General features: G+C 54.0%; 1 protein-coding gene across 2 annotated transcripts in view; it reads right to left on the minus strand.

Annotated features, from left to right (window-relative positions):
- BSN (bassoon presynaptic cytomatrix protein) overlaps positions 1–27,178 on the minus strand; it is a 92,518-nt gene that overhangs the window by 41,952 nt on the left and 23,388 nt on the right. For both annotated transcript variants that reach the window (XM_075762833.1, XM_075762834.1), the window contains one exon: positions 2,302–3,084. In XM_075762833.1, the coding sequence (XP_075618948.1) occupies positions 2,302–3,084 (783 nt within the window). The remainder of the gene's footprint in view (positions 1–2,301; positions 3,085–27,178) is intronic.

A 27,178-nucleotide genomic window follows, 5' to 3' on the forward strand; every position in this document is an offset into this window, starting at 1 on the left:
ATTTAGGGGTTTTTCTTTCCCCTCCCAAGACGGTTACACGGTTTTGCTCTGAAACTACAATCACACGCAGCCCACCTCCAACACCGTGGCAAAGCCGCGACTGCTTGCACCGACGATACAACTTTATTTGCAGAAAATGGATTCTTTTAGCGCTGTTTCACCGCAAAACTCCGTCCTTCCTCCAAAAACCAGGCCACCGCGGCCCGTGCCCTCTCCCTCCCTGTGACTCACGCCGTTTGAAGCCGGGGCTGAAGGCTTTGCCCATGCTCCAGCGGTACATACAGAGGGTGACCACCCGTCTCACCCGCAGCGCTGCACGTACCAGACCCCGGCTCGTATCTCCTCATTAGTTCACACGTGGCTTCCGAGGGCGGTTTACAGTCAAGGTCGTAATTCATAAAGCAATTAACGGATCAAGCCTCGCTACTTCAAAGGGCGAGTTCTGGTATTTGCATGAATCTCAGGGCTGGGGACAAGCTCACGTGAGCTGCAGGCAAAAAGAGGGTCAAACCGCAGAGCAATTTTCTCAGAAGATCAAGCAAATCTACTGCCCGACTGCATTAACAGATCTTGCAATATTGTCCTTCTTGCAGAAAGTTTTTGTTAAAAACATTCACAGCTCAAGTGTTGCGTTTATTCCTCAAATAATAAATTCCTTAAAAAAACCCAAAGCCCGTAAACCAACCCATCTATTGGAGCTGAGGGAGCCAAGGCAGAGTCCAGCCTTCAAAATCTGAAATTTAATCCCAGGTGTCAGCCAGTGACCCTGGAGACAAGCGCTGGGGAGAGGTCACCTTTCCGTGGCACCCGCGCGTTATCAGGTACAACCCAACCCCAAATTAATTCTCTAATTAATTCATTAAGAGGCAGGTGCCAAGGGGAGCACGTTAAAGCCGTTTCGCCAACGCGTGAGCTCCCTGAAGCCTGGAAACACATCGCTGCCCAAGGGTGCACCAACACGGGGCTTCAGCCCTACCAAGGGACTAAACGCCTGGACACCTTCGCTTCTCACCCAAGCCCTCGGGGCAGGAGGGACGAGCAGAGCATGTCCCTTGGAAACGCCATTACGGACAAGGAGGCGGCCATCTGACGGCTTTACACCTCCACGCGCACCACGCCAGGAGAGCGGCTCTCCGCCACCGTGAACGTGGGCACGGGCAGCAGCAGCTTCAGGAGGAGCAGGAAATTACCGGGTGTAATTGAAACTGCAGGGAGGAGCCCGGGACATAAAATGTAATTATCTGCCGTGGAACGGAGCCAAGATTAGCAATCCTATCTCTGGTCATTTAAAGTTCCCGTTAACTTTCCCGTGGGCTGCTGATACCGGTTCTGTGGCTAACTGCCTGCGAGATGTAGCACTCCAGAAGAAAGCCCTGGGCCTCCTCTCACACGGGCTCAGGCTGTAGAGGAGGGGGCGAGGGTCTAGACTTTAACGGAGGCCTTCTCCAAGAGCCTGGAAGATCTCCCTCCCTAGCTAGCAAGGGGGAGGAGGGTGTAGGAGGATGCTCCAGCTAAGCCCCGGTTGCACCGCTCTCCTCTCCAGCTGGCCAAGGTGCCTTTTTGGTGCTTGGGAAGACAATCTGGGTGGGCATCACAATTCAGAACCCTCCTCGACTATAGCTGGTGAGAACGGGTGGACCTCAGGCCACCTCAACCTCCTTCTCCTCCCCTCGCGTCCCACCCCAGCAGGGTGCACGACACCCAGCCAATTCACATCCCAACGGCACCGCGGGCATCACATCACACCCGTCCTCCGCTCAGCCCCCTCCCCTCCGCTGCGCCCCAGCACGACGGCGCAGGGCCCTTGCTGTCTGGAGAGGGCACCGTGTTCCTTGTGCCCTCGTTATCTGCGGATGCAGGAGCCGCAGAACATCCCTCGCCAGCCTCCTCCCGAGCCTGGCCAAGGCGTCCATCCGCAGCGCCACGAGGATTCTGGTGGGTGACTCTGGCACCTGCGTGACCTGTCTCCATTTCCTCACCCTCTCCACTGACTCCTTGGGCACCTTTGGGGAGCAGTGGGCATTGCCAGGGGTGCCCCAAACCACGGCCACCCCTTGCTCCGCTCCTCGCACGACACCAGCGTGAAATCAGTGTATGCATATGAAATACACGTCTTGGCCAAGAGGTGGAGGACCATGGCCTCCACCCTGGGGCCTCCCCTGGGAGGGACTTGGCTTCAGCAGCCTCTTAAAGGCATTTTTAAACCTCTGAAGGAAAACCTACCGTCTTTTCTCCATTTTAAGCGAGAAAAGAGCACCGACCCCCGGCTCGGAAGGCACCCGCCCCTGCCGGCCCCCTTACCTCCACCAGGTGAGGCGTGGGGTTGAAGCCACACATGTTGCAGACCTGCTGCCGGCAGGTCGTGCAGGTGTTGTAGTTGGGGGGCTCACCGGAGCCCACGTTGATCTCCGCCTTGCAGAGCGGGCACGAGACCCTTGCTTTCGGCACTTCCTTCGGCTTGACACCCTGCTCCGGCTTGCTGGGCTTGGGAGCTGGCATGGCACCAGCCCGGCCCTGCGCCCCCGGGGCTTTGGGACCAGCTTCTTTGCTGGCATCGCTGAAGACGATTTTTGGAGGCACTTTGCCAGGAGAAAGCTGGCTCGGAGGGGGGGCCTCTGGCTGGGCGGACATGAGCGTGCTCGCCTGGGTCAGGAGGGACGCCCCGAAACCGAAGAGCTTCCCGGTGAGCCCCTCCTGGGCTTGCTCTTGTGCTCCTGCCCCGGGGGCCGGGGCGGCAGGCTTCGCCCCTGCGTCTCCCGCCATCTTCCTCTGCTCGGAGGAGGAAGGCTTGGCTTGCTGATGCTGCGGGGAGGACCTGGCTGCCTCCTGAGGTTTCGTCTGGCCCTGGCCGTGCGGTTCCCTCTGCGGCGTCGTGGGGTGAGGTTTGGGCGGCTCGGATGGCGGGGCGCGGGCGGCTGGCGGGGACTTGTCCGCACCCGGGGGCGGCGGGTGCTTGGCCGGGGAGTGGGAGGGGGACGGCGAAGGAGAGTGCAGCTGCTGCTGGCTCTTGGAGCGAGGAGCGGTGGTCATGTCCATCCCCAGCGCCCGCTGCATCTGGCAGTTCAAGCACAACCATTCCTTCACCTGCGAGACAAGGAGAGGACGTGGGCAGTGAGCAGGGTCCGGCCGCGCGCAGGCAGCCCCAGCGCACCCTTCAGTTCCCCTAAACAAACCCTATGTAGCTATAGGAACAAGGCATCAACCCCCCAAAAACCACTTCGGTACCGCGTTCTTTGCAAAAGTATCTCCCAGCCGTGGCCAACAGACCCCATCTGTCACAGGTACCCACGGCACAACGCGCCGGTGCCAAAGCGAACTTTAATTAGCTTTGGTTTGCTTCCAAGGCTTCTGCTGTAGAGCTCCTGCTAGCCACGAGGCTCTGCCTGCAGGCAGCACGCTCCGTGCCGCTGCCGGGGGAGAGGGACCCTTCCGAGGGCTCCTGGCCCCACCATCTCCCTAAAAATCCATTTTTTCCCCTCCTGCTCGGCAACCAGAGCTAGCAGGGAAAGCAGCCGGGGCCCCTCAGACGGGAGGCGAGGGTCGGCAGGAGGGCCGGCGCGGCTCCACAGAGGGATGCTGCTGTAATCCACGCGCACACCCGCAACGCTCCCCAGCGCCAGCACGTGCCCGACGCTTCCCCGGGGCCAGCTGAGATGGCTTTTCTGCAATCGGTGCGGTGGTTGTGACGTCCCACCCCAAAATTCGGCGCTGTAGCCCCTAAGGGACAGCAGGGAACAGGTTCTTCTTGCGCGATGCGCCCGCGCTGCCGGGCAGGCAAAGCGCCCGCTGGGGACTAAATAATGAATTTTCGCTCTCGCGACAACGAACTTTTGGACGCAAATGAAAAATACAATGCTCCCTGGCTAAGTGGCGATAAATGAAAGACTTTCCCCCCCTCGAGAGACGTTGCTTGTGACACACTAATGTCTGAATTAAGTTAATTAAAGAGGCCGTATAAAGCTGTGAGCCTTCCCATACGAGGAATCCCCAGGATGCTCAGCGGCTGTGCAAATATTAATATACAGCACAGTCAGCAGGACAACCAGCTCTGCCTGCAAAAGATTTCTCCGAGACAAGTAGCTAAAGTGGCAAAAAGGACCAGAGCGTTCCCAAAAACCGGAGCAGCATCCAGGACAAGGGCACCCAGAGCCCGGAGTGGGCTGCTGTGAGTGGCATCCGACAGCTCTGCTGGGGCCGCACGGGCCAGGTTTTGAGATGCAGATTTTCCTGCCTTTCATTTCAGGGGCTGTCTCCTCATCCCAGTGTTACGGATCATCTCCAAGGCTCGGCTTAATCCCCGCCGCAGAGATGTTAACCGCCCCATCGCCTCGCCCGGCCCCACGTCGCCAGGTCCACGTGGCCTTTTGGTCCTGCCGTTGGAGGCACAGGCGCCGAACAACCGATTCGTAACCCGGCTACGGGGGGGTTTTCCCCCTTACACCCCAGCCACAGGCACGTTTCAACCTTTTCCTGCTCCAGGGAGCTGCCTGCAGAGACGCAGTCGGGTGTTTCGGCAGGTCCTGCGGTGGGACGGGACGGCGAGTCCCCGAGGGGGGAGGCAGGCGTGCCCTGCACCCCTCCTTACCGCTCCCCCCCAGGAGGGCTCTCAGAAAGCCCAGCCTTCAAATAAACTTTTTAAAACAGAGGGAATCCAGATCAACTAGGAAAGATTAAAATTAAAGGGGGGTGCACGAACAAACCCCTTCCAGGCTCGCCGGGTTGCAAAGAGCTCCGCGTTGCCTCGTGGTCTGCAGCAAAGCTCTCCCCGTCACTTTACAAGCCTGGTCGCGCGTCAGCTCTGCGCTCGTCTCAGCCGCGCTGAGCTCCCACGCCGCTATCCCCACCAGCCTCTGCTCGAGTGCTTCGCTCGGAGCAGGGTGAAAAGCAGCCTGAATTTTTCCCCAGCGATTTTTACATCGTTGTTTCTCCGAGCCAGGTTATATTTAGTTCCTGAAAATATTGCTTTAGTTTTTATAATTCCTTACGGTCTCGCCGCCTCTCTTCTGACATACAGAATTCCTCGTATTATTTTTGCCTTTGCATCCCCTGGAATTTCTTCCCACTATTCTATTTCAGGAGAGCGTCTCCCAAAATCCTGCCAGCTTTGGGTGCCATCCCCATCAGCGCTGATTAAGGGAGAACCAATCCTTTCCATTCAGGTTTCCTCTCCCCGCAAACTTCCCAGCATCTGAGAAATGCAACTCTTCCCCTGACCTCCTTACCCACACTTTAAAACCCTCTGGCAAGGTGGAATTTGGGGGAAGAGGAGATATTCCCAGACCCGCTTCGGGGCCGTTTACATCTAGATTTTAAGGGTCCCCAACCGCAGGATACGCGGCGAAGGACACGCTCCGCACTCCCGCTTTTGTACGGTCTGTGTTTATTGCAGCCTGGCACAAGGTTTAGCTTATTTTCTGAAATAGGAAAAATACTTTGCCGCTCTCCTGCATAAACTTCCAAACAACCAAACAAAATATTGAGGGAATTCAATTGATTGCTCTCGACTGTCTGCCAGCTTCAACGAGCAGCGAGCGCTGCTGGTGAATACCGAACAGCTCGCAGCTCCGGCTTTGCTGGTTCACCCCCTCCCCACGCCACGCACGGGTCCTTGCTTCACCCCCGGCCAAGGCTGGTGCAGGAGAAGTGTTCTCCAGGCACCCGGTACGGCCCCGCGTCCCACGGCCACGCAAGCTGCATATGGTTGATGGACAAGCCCACCGAGATCTTCCTGAGCTCAGGGGTCGGGGAATGATGTCATCACTGAAGCTTTCTCACTTTCTGCAATGAACTTGGCTTATGCAACCGAGACAGAAAAAAGCCAGCAGGCTTTCAGACGGGATAGAAACCGTCAAATCGCTCTCGGTGGCTTGGTGAATAACTGCTGAGGAACATCTAGTCCTGAGGAGCAGGAGAAAGCTGCAGGGAATACAGTGGGGCAGCTCGCTCCCAGAGCGAGTATTTGAAATGTAAATTTAGTTGGGATTGTAACAAATTGCCTGACCGGCCTCTACTGATGCAACCGATGACACAACGTGTGGATTACACAGATCAAAGACGACTTGAAGGATCCTGGAGGGAAGATAGTAAAGAGGAAGGGCCAAGTCGTCTTGCCAAAGATCCTTCCCCCAAGAAAGAGAAAGGAGGACGGAAAAGCCTTGGGTGTAAATTTTCACTAATCCAACCCCTGAAAGTTTTGATTTGGTGGAGAACTGGGCAAATAAGACACAGAAACAGATTAAACGGTGGACTATTGGGTTGGCTTGCATCGCCGTCCTCTAAACGCTCCTCTTCTCGCCTCAGACTTGTCATGCAAGCAGTATGGAAATAAGGGCAAGAATAGAAAAGAATAATTTATCCTACTGCTTCTTCATCACTGCTACAGTCTGGGTAACTAGCAAAACGAAATGTCTATCGGTGAGAAGAGAAAAAAACCTAAGTTATTGAAAACTCTGGTTCCAGCTTGCCTTCTGGGAATGCTGAAGTCACCGTTACACCCCAAAATAAGGGGAGGTAAAACCGCGCTCTCTTGACTAGCCTGAGACCGGCTGCTCAGAGCACGCTAATCTCCTTCACCCCAGGAAACGTGACTGGGGGAAATACTGAAAAATACAAAGAAAATGGGGATATAGATAACAGCTCTGAAACCAAACTGATGCCTCAGCGAGGAGCGAACGAGGCCAGCTACAAGCGAAGGCGGCTGCTGCGCAAAACAAAGGGCACCATTAGAAATAGGAAATCAGCAAATATCGGAGCTCAGCACACCAGCGTCAGCCGAGAAGCCGTGAAGTGCTTAAACGCCAGGAAAGCAAAGGAGCTTCAGGAAGAAGTCTCTGGGGGAGCAGTAGGAAGGATTGATCGAGGGCATTGGGGACAGAGGCCATCCTAGAAAGGACAGAGGTCCATCACTGGGTGGAGATGGTAAAGCTGTTAACGAGACTGATGTGGCAGAAGTGCTGTAATTAGCCATCGAACATTTGGGAAGAAGCAGGACAACGCTCATTAAGAGGATGAAGCATTTCCAACTTATTAGCAATTGAGAAGAACATTTAACAACATCTACCAGCACCAGAAGATATTTAAATTTGACAGATCTGAATAATTTTGCATCCAAGAGACCTAAGAAAACTGCTGTGTGCTGCTGTTCATTTTTAAGAGGAAATTTTAGAAGACTGGAAGAGTCTTCTGCTTGCATATCCAAGAAAGCAGAGGTATGGCCTGAAGGGGACAGCTAGCCAGACATCTGTCCAAGACAGAAGGACAGCGCTGGATTCACGCAGCAGAGAACCGAAGGGCACGCGTATACCCCCGTCAACGCGGTTTTAGGGAAAATAGGTCACGGCGAGTAAACCTGATTTTATTCTCTGCACATTTGATATTAGTAATGCACAGAAGCAATATCCTTGATGTCCAAAAGGTGTTTTGACCTAGTAATGCATGACATGCTGACAAAAAAAAAACCCCACCCCAAAAACCCCGGCACTGATCTGGTATCTGACTGTGGCTAACACCACTCACACGTGGCAGATTTTGGTAAAATGATAAATATCGGCGAAGATGATTCCCTGCTGCCTGGCAAAGCCACGTTTGGAGGTGGGAGCGAGGAGGTGGCTCAGCCCCCTCACCCAGCGCTGAGGGACTCCTTCCAGAGCCCTCAACGGTCCCACACCGACATTTTAAGGAGATTAGAGAAACACTGCGGGAGATACAGACCGGATCTGTGAGAGTGATTCCAGGGATGCAGAAAATGTCTGAAATGAGAGAATTAGAGAGGTTGATCTTTTTCGTTTATCAAAGAGAAGATTAAGAAGTGACTTGATTACGACGTAGCGGCACATTCAGGGGAAACAATATCAGGTACTAAAAGGTTCTTAATTAGGCAGAAAAAGGCATAAAAAGAACTAATGACTGGAAATGGAAGCCAAATATATTAAGCATCACTTTTAACAGCAGATGTTTCTAACCATTAAAGCAAATTATACACATGCTGTTGGGCTCAGCAGAAGACTCAGGGAGGTAAAGCTTGCAGACCTTTCATATACTGGGTATTTTATACCCCTACGGATCTTAAAAGCTTTCAAAGTGTGAACCACCCGGCGTTTACTGACCTTTGCTCTGCCAGCACCCAACCCCTGACCTGCCCCGGCCCCGACGCACCCGTGACCGCCAGCCTCACCCTTCCCACCGCAGACCCCCGCGGCGTCCCAGCCCGCGCCTCTATCCCCCTTCCCGAATCCTGCCGTTCCCTAACGCGGGGACGGGTCTGCAACCCGCTAGCCCTTGCGGGGTGACTGCCGCCAGATGTGCCTGTCCCCCTCCGTGCCGCCCCGCGGCTGCGAGCACGGACCATTTGCAAACCCCATCAGGAATGAAAACTTGCAAATCGGCATTTCCTTAAAAAAACCAAAAACCCCCGCGTCAGGAATATACACAGCACATGCATCCCTGTGCACTGCAGCTCACCGATCCCTCCAGAAAAACATCAAGAAAAGCACCCAGCTAAAAATGATCCGAAACGACAGAGACAGCTTGAGCTTACGAGGCTTCTAAAGTTATTCTAACACCACCTATTTTAGGAAGCTATGTGGAAACAGTCCGTCCCCAAAAATTGTTACCAGGAGATGCAAGGGAGTGCTAGTAATGTGCGGGTTGTTTTGTTCTCCTGCGGTAAGACAATACAGCTCTAAAAGCACCCTAAGTATAGAGTTCAGCCTTTGCAGTAGCCAGGAGAAGCTTTAAAATGAGCTGTAAGCAGAAAGACTTCTTAACTGAACATCCGAGATCTCTTCCAGCCAAAATTTAGGATTATAATGAAGAATAATTCCATTTTTGCTGAGGGAGGGTTATTCTGGACCATCTGGAGGTGACCCAGGATGCTACCCTACAGCACAGACGGCAAAGAAAAGGAGAGCGCTAGATGACCACATTTACGACTCGGGAGACTGAATGGTTCCTCACCAGCTTGACCCGCACCTCAGTGCAGCCGAAGCCATCTGACCTTGCCAGCTACACCACGCGGTAACAGAGGAAGCCATTGGGCACTTGAGGAGCACAGTTCATCTGACTTGCTTTAAATGATGATTTTTGGCTGGGAAAGAACAGCTCCCAAGTCATCTCGAGTCAAGCATGGTCAATCCCATCCAAGGTGGACCGCTTTGAACAGGACGGAGCAAACGAGCTTTGTTCGGCAGAAGATACAACCCATCCTCCTCCTCCTCCTCTGGCATGAGACAACAGGACGCACGACCAGCTGAGAAACGAGAAGCCAAGTTCATGGCAAATCAGAGGAGAAAAGGAGCGTGGCTTTTCTCTGAGCTGCCCAAAACACGTGTATTTAATATTTTACGAAACTGGAAATCCTAAAAAACCACCGTATTTGGGAAGAGCAAGACAGCAAGACTACGGCAGGAGCTCTTCGACTCCGAGAGCCCCGAGCAGGCACCTGCCCCAGAGCCACCTCTCGCGAAGCCAACCCCCCGCAGATGCACCCCAGGGTCACAGCTCCCCCCTCTGCCTTTCGCACCCTCAGTACAGCCGGAACTAGAGACATATAAAAATAACCAAAGCTGGAATTGGGTAACGACGGTACTGTGTTAATCAGGCTAATAGGGAGGCTCCACGCCAAGATGCTGACTGGACGAAGAAGGGTTTCGTTAACGGGTGCTCCTGGCTTTTCCTGGAGGAGCACCGCAACAGCCCGGCCTCTCAGGAGCCGAGAGCTGCCGGCGACCTGCCCGAGAGCGTCCTCACACGCCTTCAGTTCATCAGCTCTGCCTGCAGATGAAGAGCCATCATCTCATGAAATCAGCCAGTCAGCAAAACATCCCTTCCCCTCCATGCCTCCCCGATCCGCTCTAGAGGAGGCGAGGGGGGGAGGGGGGGGCACGTCTTGCGTTTTTACATCCTGGCGCTGAAATCTGCCAAAGCCACGTACCCTGCAATTAAAGCAACATCCTGATCCAAGGCGAGAGGCAGCGCTAGAAGGCAGCCCCCGGCTAGAGGACGCAGGGAACAGCAAGCTGCAGCGGGGAGCTGGGACGCTGCCGGGAAGGCAGGAGGTGGGGATGGCTGGAGGAGAGCAGGCGAAGCTCAGCAGATCTGGGAAGAGCTGCCGGTGCGTGGAAAAAGCTAAAGGTACCATGCGGAGAAGGCTTCCCGCACCATCTCAGACTGGATGGTGGAGCGTACGACAAATACAAATATATGTCTTAATCTGAAGTTCTGGGGGCGTTTCTTAAAGCGGGGCTACTGCTGGCGTCTCCTGTAGCGACGCAGGGACAGTCTACCACAAAGCCCACCCGCTGAGGGTGGGAAAAGCAGTCCCTGGCGTTCGGATCAGCGCACAAACAGAGTGAGAAGCCCGCAAAGCTTCCCATGGGAGGCTGCAACGTGGCGTACCAGCCAGGCTTTGACCCGGGGTGGGGGGGGAACATGTAACGTCAGGAGATGAAGTCTCCTAAGGCACCTCTGGAGGACCACGAGCAGCCCAGGGTGCAGGAGCTGTCACGCGTCCGTGGCCGCACTGCGTGTCGAGACGTCACCAGAATTCACGCGCGCATCCAGGTGGAGAGGAGGCGGATGCGAACGCGCAGGCAGCGTGGGCTGAAGCTTCCTGGTCCAAATCTAAAGCACAGTTCGAAGAGAACCCAGGGCTCCAGAGGGACCGTGCAATTAGGAGTCTGTCGGCAATTAATTGACAAGGGAATTGGTCACCGAGGCACTTCTGAAAAAAGGCCACCTTATGCTCATCTTTATCTTCAAACATCTCAACACAAATACAATCCAGTCCTTCGTGCTGCCCAGAAGGGGAAGCCACTGAAGCCGTCAGTAATCATCCTGCTAATGCCTGCCAGAAAATAATCAGCTTGCTCGCTTGCCGGCGAGCGAGAGGAACCAACCCCCAAACTCATCTCCTTCACTGCAAACAACAGATGGGAAACTGTGTTTGTCCAGAGAACCGAGCTGCAGAATAAGACGGTGCCATTTCATCCTATTAGTCACTTCTTAACCAGTCTCCCTTAACTGTCTCTAGTTAGCACCCCCCGAACTAACTGAACGCAAGTCTTCTCCTTCCCCAAAGGGTCTCAGGAGGCATTAACCCACGCCAGGCTCTGCAGACCCTCCGGCTTTTAAAGCCGACCTCCAGCTCCTGCGCCTCACCGTTGGGACGATCTCTACCCGCACCACGCAGCCACCGACGCAGCGATGAAGCCAACGTTCAAAGAAAATAATTGCACGCTGTGGAGCTTTGCAACTAACCTCGACCTGCCGTCACACGCAGGACGGCGCTCCCCCGGTAGCGTCCCCCATGGCTGAGCCGTCGATAGAGCCGCTAGCTCCTCGGGAAGCGTGAGCATCCCCTTCTTCACCGCTCGCCCTTGCTGGCAGAGAGAAATGGAGGGACAGGAGGAAACCTTTCCAGCGCCAGACCCGGCGCTGCTCCTTTGCTCCCCCCCCGGGAGCGCGGGTCCCCCCGCCAGAGCAAGGCGCTGCCTAGCTAAGCAGTGCCACCGCCCGAGGCGAAGGGACGAGTCCTTCCAGTTCATTAGGGAAGGTTTCTTGTGCGATTTGCTGCCTCACTAGCTCCTGTTTAGACAGCCTTTGTTCCCTGTCCGCAGGAGCGCATGAAAGGGTTGGACGTCCGTACGTGCTCGGAGGATGCTGTGCCCCGGGCTTGGTCGGGGCGGGGGGGTCGCAAAGAGCTCGCCCCGGGTTGTAACCTCTCGAGCTTTGCACGCCGAGGCGCTCTAAGTGCGGCCCCAGGTCCCCTACCGCTCCGTCAGGCAGGACTTCCCCCCGGAGCCCTCCGGGTCAAGGAAAGCCTAATGGCTTGCTTTGCCTTTCGCTGCTGCCGCTCCCGTACCCTGCCGCCAGCTGAAGGACGGACGTCCCGGGTAACAGGAGCCTCCGGTCCTGCTCACTTATTGTCTTCTGCAGAACTAAAATAGCAGCCTGGGAGGGCGCGGGGGAGCTCAAAACTTTCCATTCACCGATACCTCCTGCCCAAAGCAGAGAAATACACGGGGCTTCTCTGGATGCAATGATGTACCACGTACAGCAGCGAGGCAATCCACAGCTATAGCGCTACGAAGAGCATAGGCTGCTCTCGGTAAACAGACTTACAACCCATTAATTTAAAAGCAGCCCAGCTTCCTATTGGTAACGCGGAGTAAAATCATCGTTACCCGTTTACTGCATGGCTCCATGTTTATTCAGTTACGAACGGTCGCTGGTGCAGCCTTGCCCAGGAGTTTCCGGCTCCTTTGGGAATCCTGGACAATTACAGCAATAGGAGATAATGGCTGGAGCTCAGGGAATAAATTAAAGAGCCTCAAATATCCGAAGGTCCCTTTACGCCCCAAACTTTGCATCACCTTGGCAGCATCGACATCTGAGTACGGGCCAGCAGCAGTCAGGGCGGAGAGGATCGCGATCCCGCGACCCGGTAGAAAACATCTGGGACAGAAGTTTTTAACCAGTAAAGACAATCCTGGTGCTAACGTAAATAACCCCAAGTTATGTTCAGAGACAGTCACAGACCAGGTGTTATGGCCTCACGTTTCCTCCAGACTGAAGGAGCCGCGTTAGGTCTCATTTATCCCGGTCCAATACGTATTTATGAGTGAAGCTGCCGGAACGAACAACTTCTGCAAATGAACGTATCGAGGGGGATCGATGCATCAAAGCAGAATGTATTTTCTGTCTGTCTTTTTTTTTTATTATTCTGGATTAAATATGTAGTAAATGGTCTTGTAGAATTTAAGGCCTGAAGATAGACAAGCCATTGCACAATCTTTTTACATACCTAAACAGATTTAATTGCTCAATTATTCCAGATAAACGCGATAAGTTCCCCGCCATGAATAATTTATAATCCAGCTAGCCACACAATCTATGAAACACAAATCTACGGCTGCGGCAGAGGAAAAGCAGGGAGATGCCACGATGCTGAGACACCCCGGCTCGTTACCAAACGCTGGCCGAAGGAGCGGGACTGAACTTGCCCGAAAGCACCGGGACGGCCCGGACCTTCGTTTGGGTTATCACAGGGCTCAGAGGATGCAAATATTGATCAAATTAAACAGGCACAAAGTTAGGAGGTGCACGCAGGAGGAGAGAGGCACAGCACATCCCCCCTTCTGCTGATGGTCCGGACAATGCTGGGTGTCCCGCACAGCCCTCCCAAGGAGCTGGCTGCACCGGCTTCTCCAGGAATTTCATTAGATGAGCGTGACGGAGCTTAAGAGCTGCAGTGAAGCGCAGCGGGACGCTGGAGGAGGGAGGTCTGCGGGGGCTATCGCGAGGGACGGCGCTCAGGACGCCGCGGAGGAGGCAGGGGAAGGAGGGCTGCTGCGGGATGAAAGGTCCCGTCCAGCCGGGGCTTACCAGGCTTGGCTAGGAGGGACCCAAGAGAGAGAGACCCGGAAAGCATCCAGGAGGAGGGTTAATCCTAAACCCATGACGAAGCCATCCCAGGCAGAGGGGTAACGAACCGCAGCACCGAGCATTGCTTGGGAAAAGCATTGTATCGACTGGTAAGAGGGGCAGGTATCACCTCCGGGCTCCGGCGACCCCCAGACGAACGCAAGAGGCTTTCCCACGGGGATGCTCGGGGCATCTCTCTGACTCTCCGAGCAGCAGGCGAGAGGCGCTGGGTGGGTTTGCTCCAGCCCGGGCACCCAGCGCTGCCCTTCCCTGCCCCGCTCCCCGATAGATGCTCCTGCGTCTGAATTTCATTTACGCTGCTGCTTCATTCCAACAAACCCCCGTTAAAGGCTTTGGGATTTCACCCCGATGTCCTGCAGCAGCAAGAAGAGAGCTGTAAGGGCCTCTGAAAGGTTTTGGCTCCATCCCCTGCCCCGGGGAAGGATCAAACAAGCCTGCATCGCTGCCGCCAGACGTTTGTCTAATTTGGTCTTTAAAACTTCCCATCAGTTGTGGATTTACTGGGTGGACAGCCAAAGGGGGAATAAAGGGGCTTTGGCTTAACCACCCTAACTGCTAGAGAACGCTCCCAAAATATTAAGCTAAATCTTCCTTGCAGTCCAAGTCTGTTACTTGCCATCCTACGGACCACAAACACTGAGCAGCAGCTATTTTATCCAGTAAAAACAGCAGGGAAGCTGGCTACAGGCTGAAGGCATCCGTCCAGGGGAGCACATCCCGGCACCAAGACCACAATGTGCAAACCATCTCCTAGAGGTGACCGGCCACCAACTTCACGCTGCAAAACTCTTGGTCTTGATCTCCCCTGGGGCTCCACAGCACCTCCATGGCCTTCAGACCCAATTAATGGTTTTCTGCATTTCCAGCTACAGCTTCTGTGCATTTTTAGGAGCTGCTCAGGCAGCTTTGGAGGACCGCGTGCTATGAAAGGAGCTCAGCCTTGCGTGGTCCCATCAAAGCAGCCTACAGACCACCTGCCCCCCAGACCCACCTCGCCGCCTTCTGGAGACACCCACTTGGGTGGCCCTGGCACCCAAAACGGGCTTACGAGTATAGCCATAAACACCAGAAACAGTTTGTCTGGCCACCAGCTACCTATTTTAATAAATCAGGATAGGCTGTGTTGGAATCCCTATCCCCATTCAAATGCACCTGGAGCCAGCTCGTAAGTCATCATCTGCTAAGTAAAATATACCAATTCTAACACAAAAATCTGCAAACAATTAGAATTTGAACAGATACCTGTAAAGCCACATCACTGTTAATTGAGTTTTTATAGCCATTACACAGCCTCTAAGAAGGGGATACTTAATTGCAAGCCAGTCTACGATAGCAATCACCGTGTCTTCAAAAAAAACCCCCCAAACCGCTAATTGCAAAGCAAGATTAAAATTGGTCATTCAAATCAGGATTTTTTGCTTGCTGATCTAAAGTCATTATTGCCATGGAGATCTAAACTGACGCACCCCGGGAAGGTGCACAAACTCTTAATCAGAAAGAATGCTGCTATCCGAAAGGCTGCCGCCTCTATCATCGCCCAAGCCAAAATGCAAAGTTCCCCCATTGGGGGGCTCCAAGGACCCCCGGAGCGCGACCTGCCCGGGACCCCGCAGCCCGGCTTCAAAGGTGAGCCGACGATGAAAGCCAGTCTCATTGTGCTCAAACGAGGGGCCGAGTCCTTGATTGCAAAACTAGAAACTGTTACAGAAGAGGAAAGATTTCAATAGAAACTGCTCAGTTCAACAACAACAAAAAATAAATGGCAGAAGCAAAACTTTCCTCCACCTTTTGGGGCTTCTTAGCTTTCCTTTGAAAGATCTCCAAACAGCAGCAGCTTTCGCCCAACGCAAAAAACCAACCAACCAAAAAAACCCCAAACCCACCAGGCAAGAATCCTCTCACAAACACCCTTTTCGTGCAAACACACCCCCCCTCAGCCCCTGCTTTGACGTTGCCTTTCGCCCCTTATCGCCCGCGCGGCCGGCTATCGCACCCCGCGGCGCACGGAGAGCATCCGAGAGCATCCCCCTTGCCGAGACGAGCGCTCCCGCTGCTGAGCTACCGCAACGTTTCTAGGACCAGTGGCTGCAAAGAGAAGATGGAAAGAGAGATGGAGGAGTATTGGACACCGTGGTGCGTGCAACCCAGGCAGTAAATACCACAGGAATAAATCAGGTTGCTTTTTTGAACAAAGCATTTAAGAGCTCCTTGACGAGGGCATCCGTCCACGCCATCACAGCCGACAACCCGGTCTGCAGGAGCAGACCAGTGTTTAATGAAATCTCAAATTAACTTGTCAGGCAAGGGAAAAAAAGCTTCTCTTACATGTAAATAGTATATTTCTGATGACAGCCTCACAGCTGTGACAGACAGCTATCTCCAGGCAGCCGTCCTATGCCTCTGGCAGGGCATTTTTGAAAAGGCGCACAGCTTCTATAAAAGCATTTTTAAGCCAAGCCCTACAGCCGACACATCGTCCGTAGGTGCCGAACGCGCCCAGCACCTCCGTGGCGGGTCCCCTCCGCCGGTGCCGCGGCCAGGGAGCACGCTGGACTGGGGGATGGGCAGCGCAGGCTGCAGAGCCCCGGGAACGGCACCGCTCTGCGCCCATCCAGACGGAAAGGAAACTACGGAGGAGCAAACCGCGCAGTTCAAGCTGATTTCATCCCCGCTTTGATTTGCTCCAACGCCACTTAGAAACCACTTCTGGAGAGGAAGAATAAATCCCTGTGCCCTGGCTGCAAACCCGGGCGACTCGAGCGGAATTACCAGCCACGGGACTGACTCCGATCTGTGGCGCGTTTATTGCGGGCGAGAGAGCGGGAGCCATCGCTGCTCCCTCCGTCTTCAGGTGTTCGGCTGGAGAGGTCTCGCATCAAAACCTCCAGGTGAACAGCGGGAGCTGCGCCGACCGCAAGCAATCAGACCCAAACCGCCTTAAATTGGGCAGATAAGGGATGGATTGGCCAGCAAGAGAGAGGCAGCGGGATCCGTGCACCAGGCGGGGAAAACGTTTTACATCCAAATAAATACCCCGTTCCCATACGGTTTCATCTGCCCACAAGCCTTGTCTGCTGGTGCTAACCCCCCTGCCTGGCTGGGCTGGCTCCTGGCACTCCGCAGAGAAAGGGAGAAGGATTTCTGAACGCCGGCGTGCGGTGGGTGCTGGGACGCAGAAGGGGACACCGTGCACGGCCGACACCACCTCGGGGGATGCCGCTCATCGGCGCGCAGCGACCCGCTCGCCCAGGGAGGGGGGTCTCGCCGTGCTGAGACCTTTGCTTCCCGGCGGGATGGAGGTTGGGCGGCACGGGGCAACTGCCTGCAGCTGGAAGACACGGGAAAAGGGGTCGGCCGGAGAAGAAGGAGGAGTTGGGGCAACAGCTCGAGCTGGCCAAAACCATCAGGGAGGGCAAGGAAGACTTCACGTTTTACAAGAAGTAACGTAGCGCCCAGCGTCGGCTCTTGGCTGGGGTGGCGTGGCTTGGAGATCGCTTAATGCAGTGGGGTGCTGGGGCTGTGCAGAGCCCTCCAAATGACACGTCCTCCAAAACGAACAGACCGTGGGACTTCTCTGGGCAGACCTGTAAAAACTTTACGCCCAGGATCTGCATAAAGCAGCATTTCAACACGTCCCCCACATCTCAATGAGAATTTAGCACCTGGAATTAGTCATGGAAAACAATATTTCAGAAGTCGCTGGATTTTTTTCTTCCTAATTCAATAAAGCAATAACGATCGTCTGCTGAGAGCAAGTAATGGGATCCCAGAAGCGGCTCAAAGACAGATGGCAGCAGCAGCATGCCTCTTTGGTGATATTTCTCAAAGCGCTCTCCAATCTGAAAGCCACAATCATATCATCTGCAAAATTAATACGGCAGGTCAGAACATAAGGTAGAGTTTGTAAAAAAAGGAATTTCAAGGCACTAGCTGGCCCGGCCCAGCACCTCAGTCCCGACTTGGGACTCCAAAAACAATTAAAAAAAAAAAAAAAAAAAGATCAGGATTCATGCCCCAGTCTGCCAGGGGTCTCTTGGGCAGGTTGCTCAGGACTAGATGAAAGCAGCGTGCCTGGGTACGGGGGCTTCACCTTTTGGGGGGGACCCTTCCCCTGCCCCAGCGCTGTTGGTCTTGCATTAGCACGCCGCGCTCCACCAAACACCAAGGGAATTTGTTTTTCTTGAAGCTTGAAAGGTTTTGTAATACGTAGAGTACGCACTGCCCGTCGCGGGCAGAAGGGAGGCGGGTGTGCTCAAGGACAGGTATGCTCGTTCTTTCCGCGGAATCCAGAAACGCGGGTAACTCAACTCTTCCTCAGGTCCCCAGGGTAATTTTAGCCCAGACTAGTGGGTTTTAGCCAGAGCTTTGCCCTAGAGCTGGTATTTTATCTACGGGGCATCACGCGCTGTTCTTGGGGGGAGGAGCAGCAGTGCCTTCCAGGAGATCAGGAGAAACACGGGATGTCTCCCAGGGAAGACAGAAGGTGGGGTACATCTGAGAGCACGGGGGGGCTGAGCAGAACACGAACGTGCGGTCCGGATGAAGCTGGGTTTGGAGGAACCAGGCACCCGAGGAGTTGCAGGGACGTGGCCTTGCCAGCTTTGCCCCCCTCCCCACCCCGCCACCTACGTTCTTCAGGCATCGGGGTACTCTGCAATTAAGGGAGAGACAAAAAAACCCCCCCAAAACTAAAATCCCTAAGGGGAGTTGCCGTTCCTAGAGCCAAGCCGAGCAGTGCCCCCCGCTCCGGCACACCCAGCTGGTTGCCGCGCTGTACGTGCGCCCCTATATATTTGCATCCTTAGCGGGTTTTTAATAGGGAAGGCATGCTGAGCCCGCGTTTCTCGCGAAGCTGAGCTGCACGCAGCGACAAGCTCATCTGCTCTTTGGGGACAGGGCTTCAAAATAGCTGCTCGCTTGTGGCAATTGCAACGGGCAGAGCGCTGCCACCGACTCCGCTAGCCTGTGCTGTGACTGATGCAAGCGCCGTCTGTAGCGCTCTGATAAGGATATTGGATGATTCAGAATAATCTAGGCTTTGCTCAACACACGAGCCCGAGTGTTTGCGCTTCTGTTTCTAACGGGAATACGGTGTCACGCTCGTTAGAAGGGGGAGAGGGCGGCTGGAGGTAGGTGGGCACCAAAACTTTGTCTCCACGGGACTGACGGGCACGTCCGTCCTGCCTGCCGCTGGGGTCTCTTCCATGGAGGCGTCCAGCCCAAGGGTCTGGCCGGTGTACGACACGGCAAGAGGTCACAGAGCAGGAGGGGAGGGAGCAAAAAGGGCTGCGCAAGGCTGGGGACCAGTTAAGATGCAGGAGCTGCGCATCAGAGCGGGCAAGGGAGGAAGAGGAGGAACGCTCTGGACCTTCTGACTTCAAAACTGACTTCCAGCCGGTTTAGTGCCACGTCAGGTCCATGCCTTAACTCGTTCAGGCAAACCTTTAATCCCACAGACCTGCCGCATCGCCTACTCCCATCCCATTAAGACCGCATCTTTCCCTATCGATCCATTCCAACAGCTCGGCTTTGATTTCACCCGGAGCAGCAAGCCGAGCCAACAGCACCGCCTGTTTACAACAGGAACCCAATCCAGAACTGAAACATCCCACCCTTTGGCTGTCCTTGATCAAAACCGGCACTTCAGCCAGAGCTAAACTAGCCACTTTGCACGGTCCCATCAGCACCACCCCCCTCAGACGAGGGCTGCCCAGGAGCACGGCCGCACGTTACGGCCCCGGGATGAGGAGCTGGCTACGGCGGGAGGGGGAGGTCCAGGAGCAAGGCTGCAGGAGCTTGAATTAAAGCGGTGAGGAACATCTCCGCAGGCACGGGCCGCTGTCCCGTGAACACCTTACTGCATTCTCAGGGCTGCTTTCAGAGATTTCTGATACTTTTCAGAGCATCACGCTACGTAAATCCCCTCTCAGCACCTAAACGTGACCGTGGTCAGCAGACAGGCAAGAGGCAGGGTCAGGAAGAAGCGAGTTGGTTTCTGGTGACGGGAACCCACGCAGCTCTATAAATAGCAACGGTCATCGGCTAAAATTCAGGTCAAAAGAGACACGACCGGGATGTCACCATCTCTGCCAAGCACCGCTGCCTTTAAGGACCAGACGGACCTTGTACGTCGTTACCAGCCAGGGCGGGAAGAGCCACATCACAGCAGATCCTTTTGCACCGGGGCTCTGCCGCACCGCAGACACGGCCCCGGGACAGCACCGTAGGGGATGCGGCGCGGGTAGCGCCTGACACCCCCCGTAACCACCCTGCTCTCTGCTGCCCGCGCGCAGACGGTAAATAGGAATTAACGTGGCTGGGATGCACTCGACCCCCGTCGAGGCACTGGAAGTCTCCTCCCAAGGGCTCCGCGGAGGCAGCGCGGCGTCGCACCACCAAGCACGCCTCGCAAACAAGACGGTACGAGCGAGGGCCGTCAAGCCCCGTGCAACGGCTGCTCTCTGGGATATTTTGCGTGCGGCGAGCGGGATCCGGAGGGACGCTCAACCGCGTGCGAGCTTTCACGCGCTCAAACCTGGCGCAGCGTCCGCGTGAGCAACGCAGCTCCCTCCGCCACCCCAGGCTGCGAGGGATCTCATTCCTCTGCCTGGGGAGAGAACTGACAGCAAATAACAGACATGGCAAAGATCTGAAAATCACGGGGAGCCCCTGACTCGATACCCTGCTCTGCTCTGGAGAGCTCGACAGCCGTTTCCGCTCCTCAGCTTGCTTTTCTTTTTAACGACAGAGCGACACGCGAGTTGAAAGCCAGAGGAAAACCGTGTCTCATCCAAGCAAACAGCTTGCCGTAACTTCGTGTACCAAGGGAAGGACGACGCGGGGCGGTGGCGGCTCAGCGTGCGCGGCTTGCTGGGCTCGGTATTTATTAAGCGACAGACGATGCCAAGAAGGAAGCCGGCCACTTCCCATCTCTCAGGAGTATTCATCTTTACTTGCAGTTGTTTTTATTACCCCTCTCCACCGCAGCATCGCTCCGGCGTGCGGGAAGCCACGCTCTCCCATCCCCTCTGAACAATTTAACGCATCAGCGCGGACCTTTACGTGTCCGCCGCAGTCGGGTCCCTGCTGCCGCGCGCGGCTCATCGGAGCCAGCCATCGGCAGAGCCACCGCGAGCAGCAGCAGCCCCATTAGTCACTGGGAACCGTTTAGCCAAGATATTTTTTGACATTTTCCACAAGTGAATTTTGCATTATTTGAATCATCGATGCAGAGTGCAGCGAAAGGCGGCATACTGGGAGGAACAGCCAGAATTACTCATGAGCTTTTTTTTTTTTTTTTTTTTTTTTTTGTGTTGGCTCTAACTTCAATTGCGATCTATCGAACCGGCGAGTCGCACATTGCTGCAGACGGCTGGGAGAAGCCCCTGCTCGGGCCGCGGCAGGGGCTGAAAAGGCAAACGAGTCATTTATATGGAGAAAGCCTCAGCAAGTACAAGTACGCTACTCTCCAGCTTCGTATCAGTTGCTTTATTCAGTGCTGATCGCCCCATTAAAAAAAGATAGAGCAGAAATGAAGAAATAAAAAAGTCTAACCAAGAGAGAACAGAAGCATCCTTCACTGCACCACTGCAGCTCCAGGATGAAATGAGGGCTGGGATACTGGGTGTAGGGATAAAGGGATTAAGAGGTGAAGGGCGACGGTGAGGAAGGGCTAAAACACGGGAAATGCACACGGGCGTGCGTGCAGCCTGTTGGTCCGGGGCGATACGTTCATGGTTCCTATCGATGGCTTGGCATAATGAAAACATCCAGAATATCCCCCGCAATCACAAAGAGCGTAGTTTTAGTGCCTCGCTCATGAGGTGCTCTTAAAGAGAGCTGCAGGGCTTCTTCACGTGGGCCCATCCGGGCCAGCCCGCGCTGCGGACGCTAACCCCGGGCACCGGGGAGGGGAGCTGCCCCGCGGCGGCAGGTCGGGCCAAGCACCCCCTGCCCAACCCAAACCGCTGCGTCCTTAGGAGAAGGCAGCGGCCACGAGGAGCCCCGGCTCCCGCAAAGAGCATCACACCCCGCGCGTGCTGGTCACTGCCGGCTGAAGCTCCGCTAAAAACAAACAACAAATTGGAATAAAACTTGCATTTCTCTCCTATTGTGCAGCCTGATCCAATGGAAAATTTCTGCCGGATCTGCAACGTAATGCTAACGACAGATTTATTTTTACAGCTATACCATGAAGAAGGGTGATCTCCAAAGAGAAATCATTCTGAAACGGGCAACTTGACTCAGCAACACCGGGGTCTGGCTGGATATAGGGTGCAAAGAGCTGGCTGACACCGCGGCAGCACGCAAATCCTGCCTGCCCGAGGGCGTCCTGGGCTTTGACCTGCTGGCAGGAGATAAAACCCCATACTCCTGAACCTGCTGGAAGGTGCACAGAAGGGAGGACGGCTGCTTACACAGCCGGTCCCACAGCCTTCCCCCCCCCCCAGCTACCCGCTCCTCTGCCACGGCCACTACGAGCGCAACGCCCGGGGGTGAAATCCCTGGGGGATGCCAGACCCCAGAAACGCTTACCGTTAAATATTATCCCGCTCTAGCACCTGCTTTTTGAGATCCAGCATTTTTCAGCCCCAGCGCCCATTCTCCAGGGGAAGGGGGAGCTATAATCTCTAAACGCAGCCTCACATTCCTGCGCGAGCGCGATGACACGTCTTCGAGACGCGGTGCCGCGCGCTGCCAACAGCTGAGGCTGCTTCACAGCCCGGAAAATGAATAGCCGGCGAGGTCCCAAGGACAGGAGAAAACCTTGTCGGCTTTGCCGTTTGGCACGAGAAGAGACGGCGTAAGCGTCGTCTCGCAGCTCCTCCCCTGCCATCGGTCCTGTTCCGAAGAGTTAAATCAAACTCGGAGCTGGCACACCCAGAGAAAACTTGGAACCTGAGGAGGTGGCGTCACCCCACAGCTTCTCAGCGGAGAGCCAGAAAGGAGAAGGACCACTTTAGTGGTTTAAAGAGGCAGGGAGGGATGAGGGAGATGAAATGTCTCATAAAAGCCACGTTTAATTATCTACTGGCAAGCAACGCATTCACCCGTTTCCATCCAACCCCTTGGTGCCCCCCGAGCTCGCTGGTCCAGGGACGCAGCCCGAGCCCCAAAACCCACCACATTAACAGCCGGGAAGGACGGGGCGGTGTGTCGGAGCACAACGTACTGTCAAACGTGGCTTCGAGCCGCAGAAATTACAGATGTGTAAATCACGGTTGCGTTCCAACAACTTCGGAGCTGCCCAGACCGCAGGGGACCTGCGCCCAGCGTCTCCCCGCCGAATCGTTTCGGCGTCTATTAGACCCCAGGGTAAAACCACCGATGCCCACGGGGATTTTGCCCACGCTCACGCAGCGGAGACCTGTAACTGTTTGGATGGTCAGCGAACGACAGGCAGGAGATGAGAGGGATGAAAGGAAGAGATTGGGGATTTACTGCTGTTAATAATGGCCATCGGGTTAACGTAGAATTAATAACGCGCCGGCACTCCTAAGCACAGCCCTTTGCTTGTGGGGCCGCTGAACCAGTGGTCACCGGTCAAGCCAAAGCCTAAACATTTCAGATTAGGCCCTTAAATCACAAAACCAGCAGGTTTTACTGAAAAAAAAAAAAATTAAAAAATTCAGACACTAACAGGCTGCAAGGTATAAATAAATACAGCCCTATAATGTACGCTCATACCTATATTATTTCCTTCTCACCTCCTCAGCTGATGCTGTCCTTTCCAATAACACGATTTAAACATTTACCTAAAAACTTGAAGCGATTTTTGTGGATATCTCCTCCCGCTACAGATAACTCAAGAGCTGCTGCAAGGTTTTCCTCTCCTGAAAAATCAACCTTGACCGCTGTTGGGAAACCAACCAGCGAGTTCTTAATCCTCCCCGAGACTTTTTTATGTTTCACTTGCCAAAGGTCCGTGATCAAAGCTTGGTGATGATCTTACATGGCACGGAGCACATAGGGAACAGATTTACTTTCAAATATTTTAAATATTTCATGTTACATTATATTAATGATGTAAAAAGTACAAAGAATCTCATCAGTCTCCCTCCATAGAGCTAAAAACGGGGGCCAGAACTGAAGTTTAACAAATATTTCCACTTCATACAGCCACAAATGCAGCGAATGCATTCGGAACGGCTTGGGGACAAAAGCAGGGACTTCAACAAGAAAGTAACTTGGTGAAGAACATACATGTATAAATATGCTCCTTTTATTCAGGGTGGGGAAAAAAAGTACCCATTGTGTCCATCCGAATACTTATGGAACTGCCTCTGATGCACTCGATTTCAAATTGAAAAAAAAAAAAAAAAAAAAAAAGCACAATGGAAATGGAAGGAAGAATGCAAAGATTTTCTGTAATCCCAAAGTGGTTCCAAGCAAACCTCTTCGGCAGGCAGACATTTTGGGTTCCACCTCATCGCTAAGTAAAGCACGTATTTTAATGCTGTGCCGCTGCTCTTGATCAAAATCAAACCCGAGTTCCAAATTTTTTCGGTTTAGCACTTCGGATGGGGAGGAAATGAATTAAAAGAAACCCCCAAAATGTTAAGAGAACACTGAAGAAGAAATTAATTTCTCAAATTAGCAGTGTGCAGCGGCAGTGCAAAACCCCAGAGGAACAGAAAGGATGCCTGCAGGTTACTCCTCCCGATACCAAACGGAGCAAATCCAATCAGATGAACATGCTGCAGGATCAGTCAGGCGAAAGCCACAGGAGCGGCATTACAAAGCGAAAGATGTAGAAAAAGAGGATTTTCTGAACCTATTGTACTGGCTTGAAACCGAGCTATTCCCCCCTGGAGGAGATGACAGCATTGCCTTGGTCCTGCAGAACAAGCTATCCAAAAAAAACCCCCTTGAAGACAACACAGAGAAAAACCAGGAAAAAAAGTTTTAATGAGAAATTAAAAAAATCCTACTAGAACGTTGGGGCTGCAATATTGCATTTAACATAACGCGTCTCCCTTCAAAAGCCTGCTTCCTACGCAGGAGCACAAGCAAACTGGTAATTTTTGCCCTGCTATTCCACAGCTTCTCGCCTTTGACGCCGCCATCGGAGCTCCCCACTTCACGTCTCCCCTTGCTTAAAATAACCGTCTATGGCAAGAGCGCTGACCTTCAGGAATCAGTGAATGAACGAGAAAACCGGCACGCGACCAAACCGAAAACGATGACAGCGGTTATTTCGGAGCACGGAGATGAACAGAGGGAAGAATATGGTTATCTACGGGTAAAATATTGAGTGACACCAACAGCAGACAGGAACTTCTGTTTGCCCAGTCTTGTGAAACAAGAACGAGCTGGTGCTCAAAGGAATAAAGAGACAGCAAATAATAAAAAAACCACCTAAAAAGATTTATTTTTTTTTTGCTCAGCCAGCGATCAACTCAAGATGCCAACTGCTTCGTCATGATAGAAATTCATTACTTGCCTTTAAGATAAAATGACCGTCAAGCCACGTGAGAAGGAATAAAATAAAAGATGAGACAAAGAAAGATACTGTTTCAAAGGAATGTATATGCTTCTGAGCAGAAGGTATCCCCTAATCATCGAGCGAAGGTGTTGTGACAGGGGTTACGGTTAACCCTCCTCTGAACAACCTGCTCTTGCTACTCGTGAGGGGCAGGATGGAGCGCGATGGACTACAGCCCACGCGCTAGGTCTGTTCGTTTATTCATGTATATATACGTGTGTAGAAAAGATATACAAAAGAGCTTTTTTTATATATATATAAAGTTAAATAAATCGCGGTTCCCAACAGTCCCACAGATTGCGCAGGAGAGGATGGACCAAGTAAAACACAGCCTTGGTTTTTCTTGGGTTTGGTTTTCTTCGCCAATGGGATGTTGTCAATGGTTTAATCCTGCTAGAAAGCCTTGAAGGAGAAGTTACAAATCCCTACCTACTGCAGCACAACGTAGGAACATCAACTATTTCCAGGAAGATCTATTGATACGGAAACGCAAACGGAGCCCCACACACCCCCTCGCCGGCACCCTGCGGCTCAGGCGGGGTTTGGGGACCAGGCGGGACGGGTGCCTGGTCCTGCTGTGAGGACAGTCAGCAGCGGGGCAGGTGGGACCCGCAGGTCCATCCTTGGGCGTCTGAGATGCAGCTGGCTAAATCCCGGAGCTCCCTCGCCTGAGCTCTGCTCCCAGCGCAGGTTGCACCAGGGGACCTCTGGAGATCCTTTCCAACCCAGCTCCTACCGCCAAGACCGACCGCAACCTCCATTAACCCTTTTTCATGCTGCCAGACTGCTTCAGACGCCTTCCTACGTGATTCTGGAACAGCAGCGCAAGCAACGACGCTGAGGAAAGCCAGTCACACTTCAACAAGGCGGGAACCGCCGTCGCGCCCCCAGCCAGCCCATCGCACGGGCTGCAAACAGCCACCGTGGACAAGCGCCTTCATCCCCCAGCTCCTGCAACGACCTACTTACAAGTCGTAAGGTTGCTTGCTGTTGAAATGTGTATTAAACTCAGAATAAAACCAATGGCGGGGGGGGGGGGGGGGGTGGAATCCCCGCATCTTTTTTTCATCCCAGGTCCAATTTTTTTGTATTGGATGTTTAAACATGCTCCGCAGTCAATCACGTTTCAGAGAGCATAGAGACCCAGAGACGCCCAGAGACGGCCCAGGGACGCCAGGCTCCGTGCACACACACGTTTTAACACGGGCGTCTGCAAGAGAGAGTCGGGGAGGGACCGCCGCAGGAAAGCTCGGGGGGCAAGGCGGAGGAGCCGGCTCCAGGCTGCCCAGAAACTCAGCAACCGGTGCGTTGATGTTTGTTTATTTGCTGGTTTGCTGCTCCTATTCAGAGTAGTTGGTTGACTTTCAATGCAATGCTTGGACAAAGTAAGTGTTTAGTAAATCAATTTAAAAGTGAAACAGAAAAGCCACCCATGGCATTTCCTTGCAGGAGCCTGAATTTCCACCTCAGGGCCCTTTATTAAAATCTGAGAGCTTACACGGATCTTCCCAGGGGTAAGTACCTCTTCCCAGGGGTACGAAAGCAGTACCCAGGTAATAATTACACCTTGCTATACCAAGGGTTTGGCTACCCCGACTCTCCTCGGCTGGGAGAGGCACCGTGAGGCAGCAGCCCCTCTCCAACAGCGGCGTCCAGAGGCTGCAGTGCCCTGCGTCGGGAGCAAGCGCTGCATGCCGACCAGAAACAGCTGCTGGCAGTGAAGCGTGGGTACGCAGGGCACTTCAGGGCCCAGATCCTGCTGCCCCTCCCTCCCCCCCCACCCCCGGCTCGCCGCTGCTGTCGCATCCGCCCCCGGGAACGCTGCGCATCCCTTTCACACATCCCACGAAACGCTCCCCCAGCGAGGCAGCATCGCGCACGCAACTCTTCACACTCCTGCCGCCGAGCACGACGCTGTCTGAAACTCACCCACCGCCACCACGGCATCATCACCTGGGATGAGTCAGGGTCCAAGGCGATCGACACCTCGGGGTTGTCAGCAACCCCCCTGCTCCCCTCCCGCTGTTGAGTCCTTCGACTTCAGGACGGTTTTATGTGCGTAGACCCCACCTCAGCCAAGCGTTTTGGGGTCCCAGCAACAGCGACTGGTGGCCTACCGTTTCCCTTTAACTGATTTACCTCCCTCCTCTCACCAAAACTCACCTTATCCCAATTACCCGCTGATTAGCCAGCAGAGCCCTTGCTCTTGGGCAGTATTTTACAGCTGCCAAAAGCAAAGGAGAAAACGAG

This window comes from Balearica regulorum, chromosome 10 (assembly GCF_011004875.1).
Source record: "Balearica regulorum gibbericeps isolate bBalReg1 chromosome 10, bBalReg1.pri, whole genome shotgun sequence".
NCBI classification, from domain to species: Eukaryota; Metazoa; Chordata; class Aves; order Gruiformes; family Gruidae; genus Balearica; species Balearica regulorum.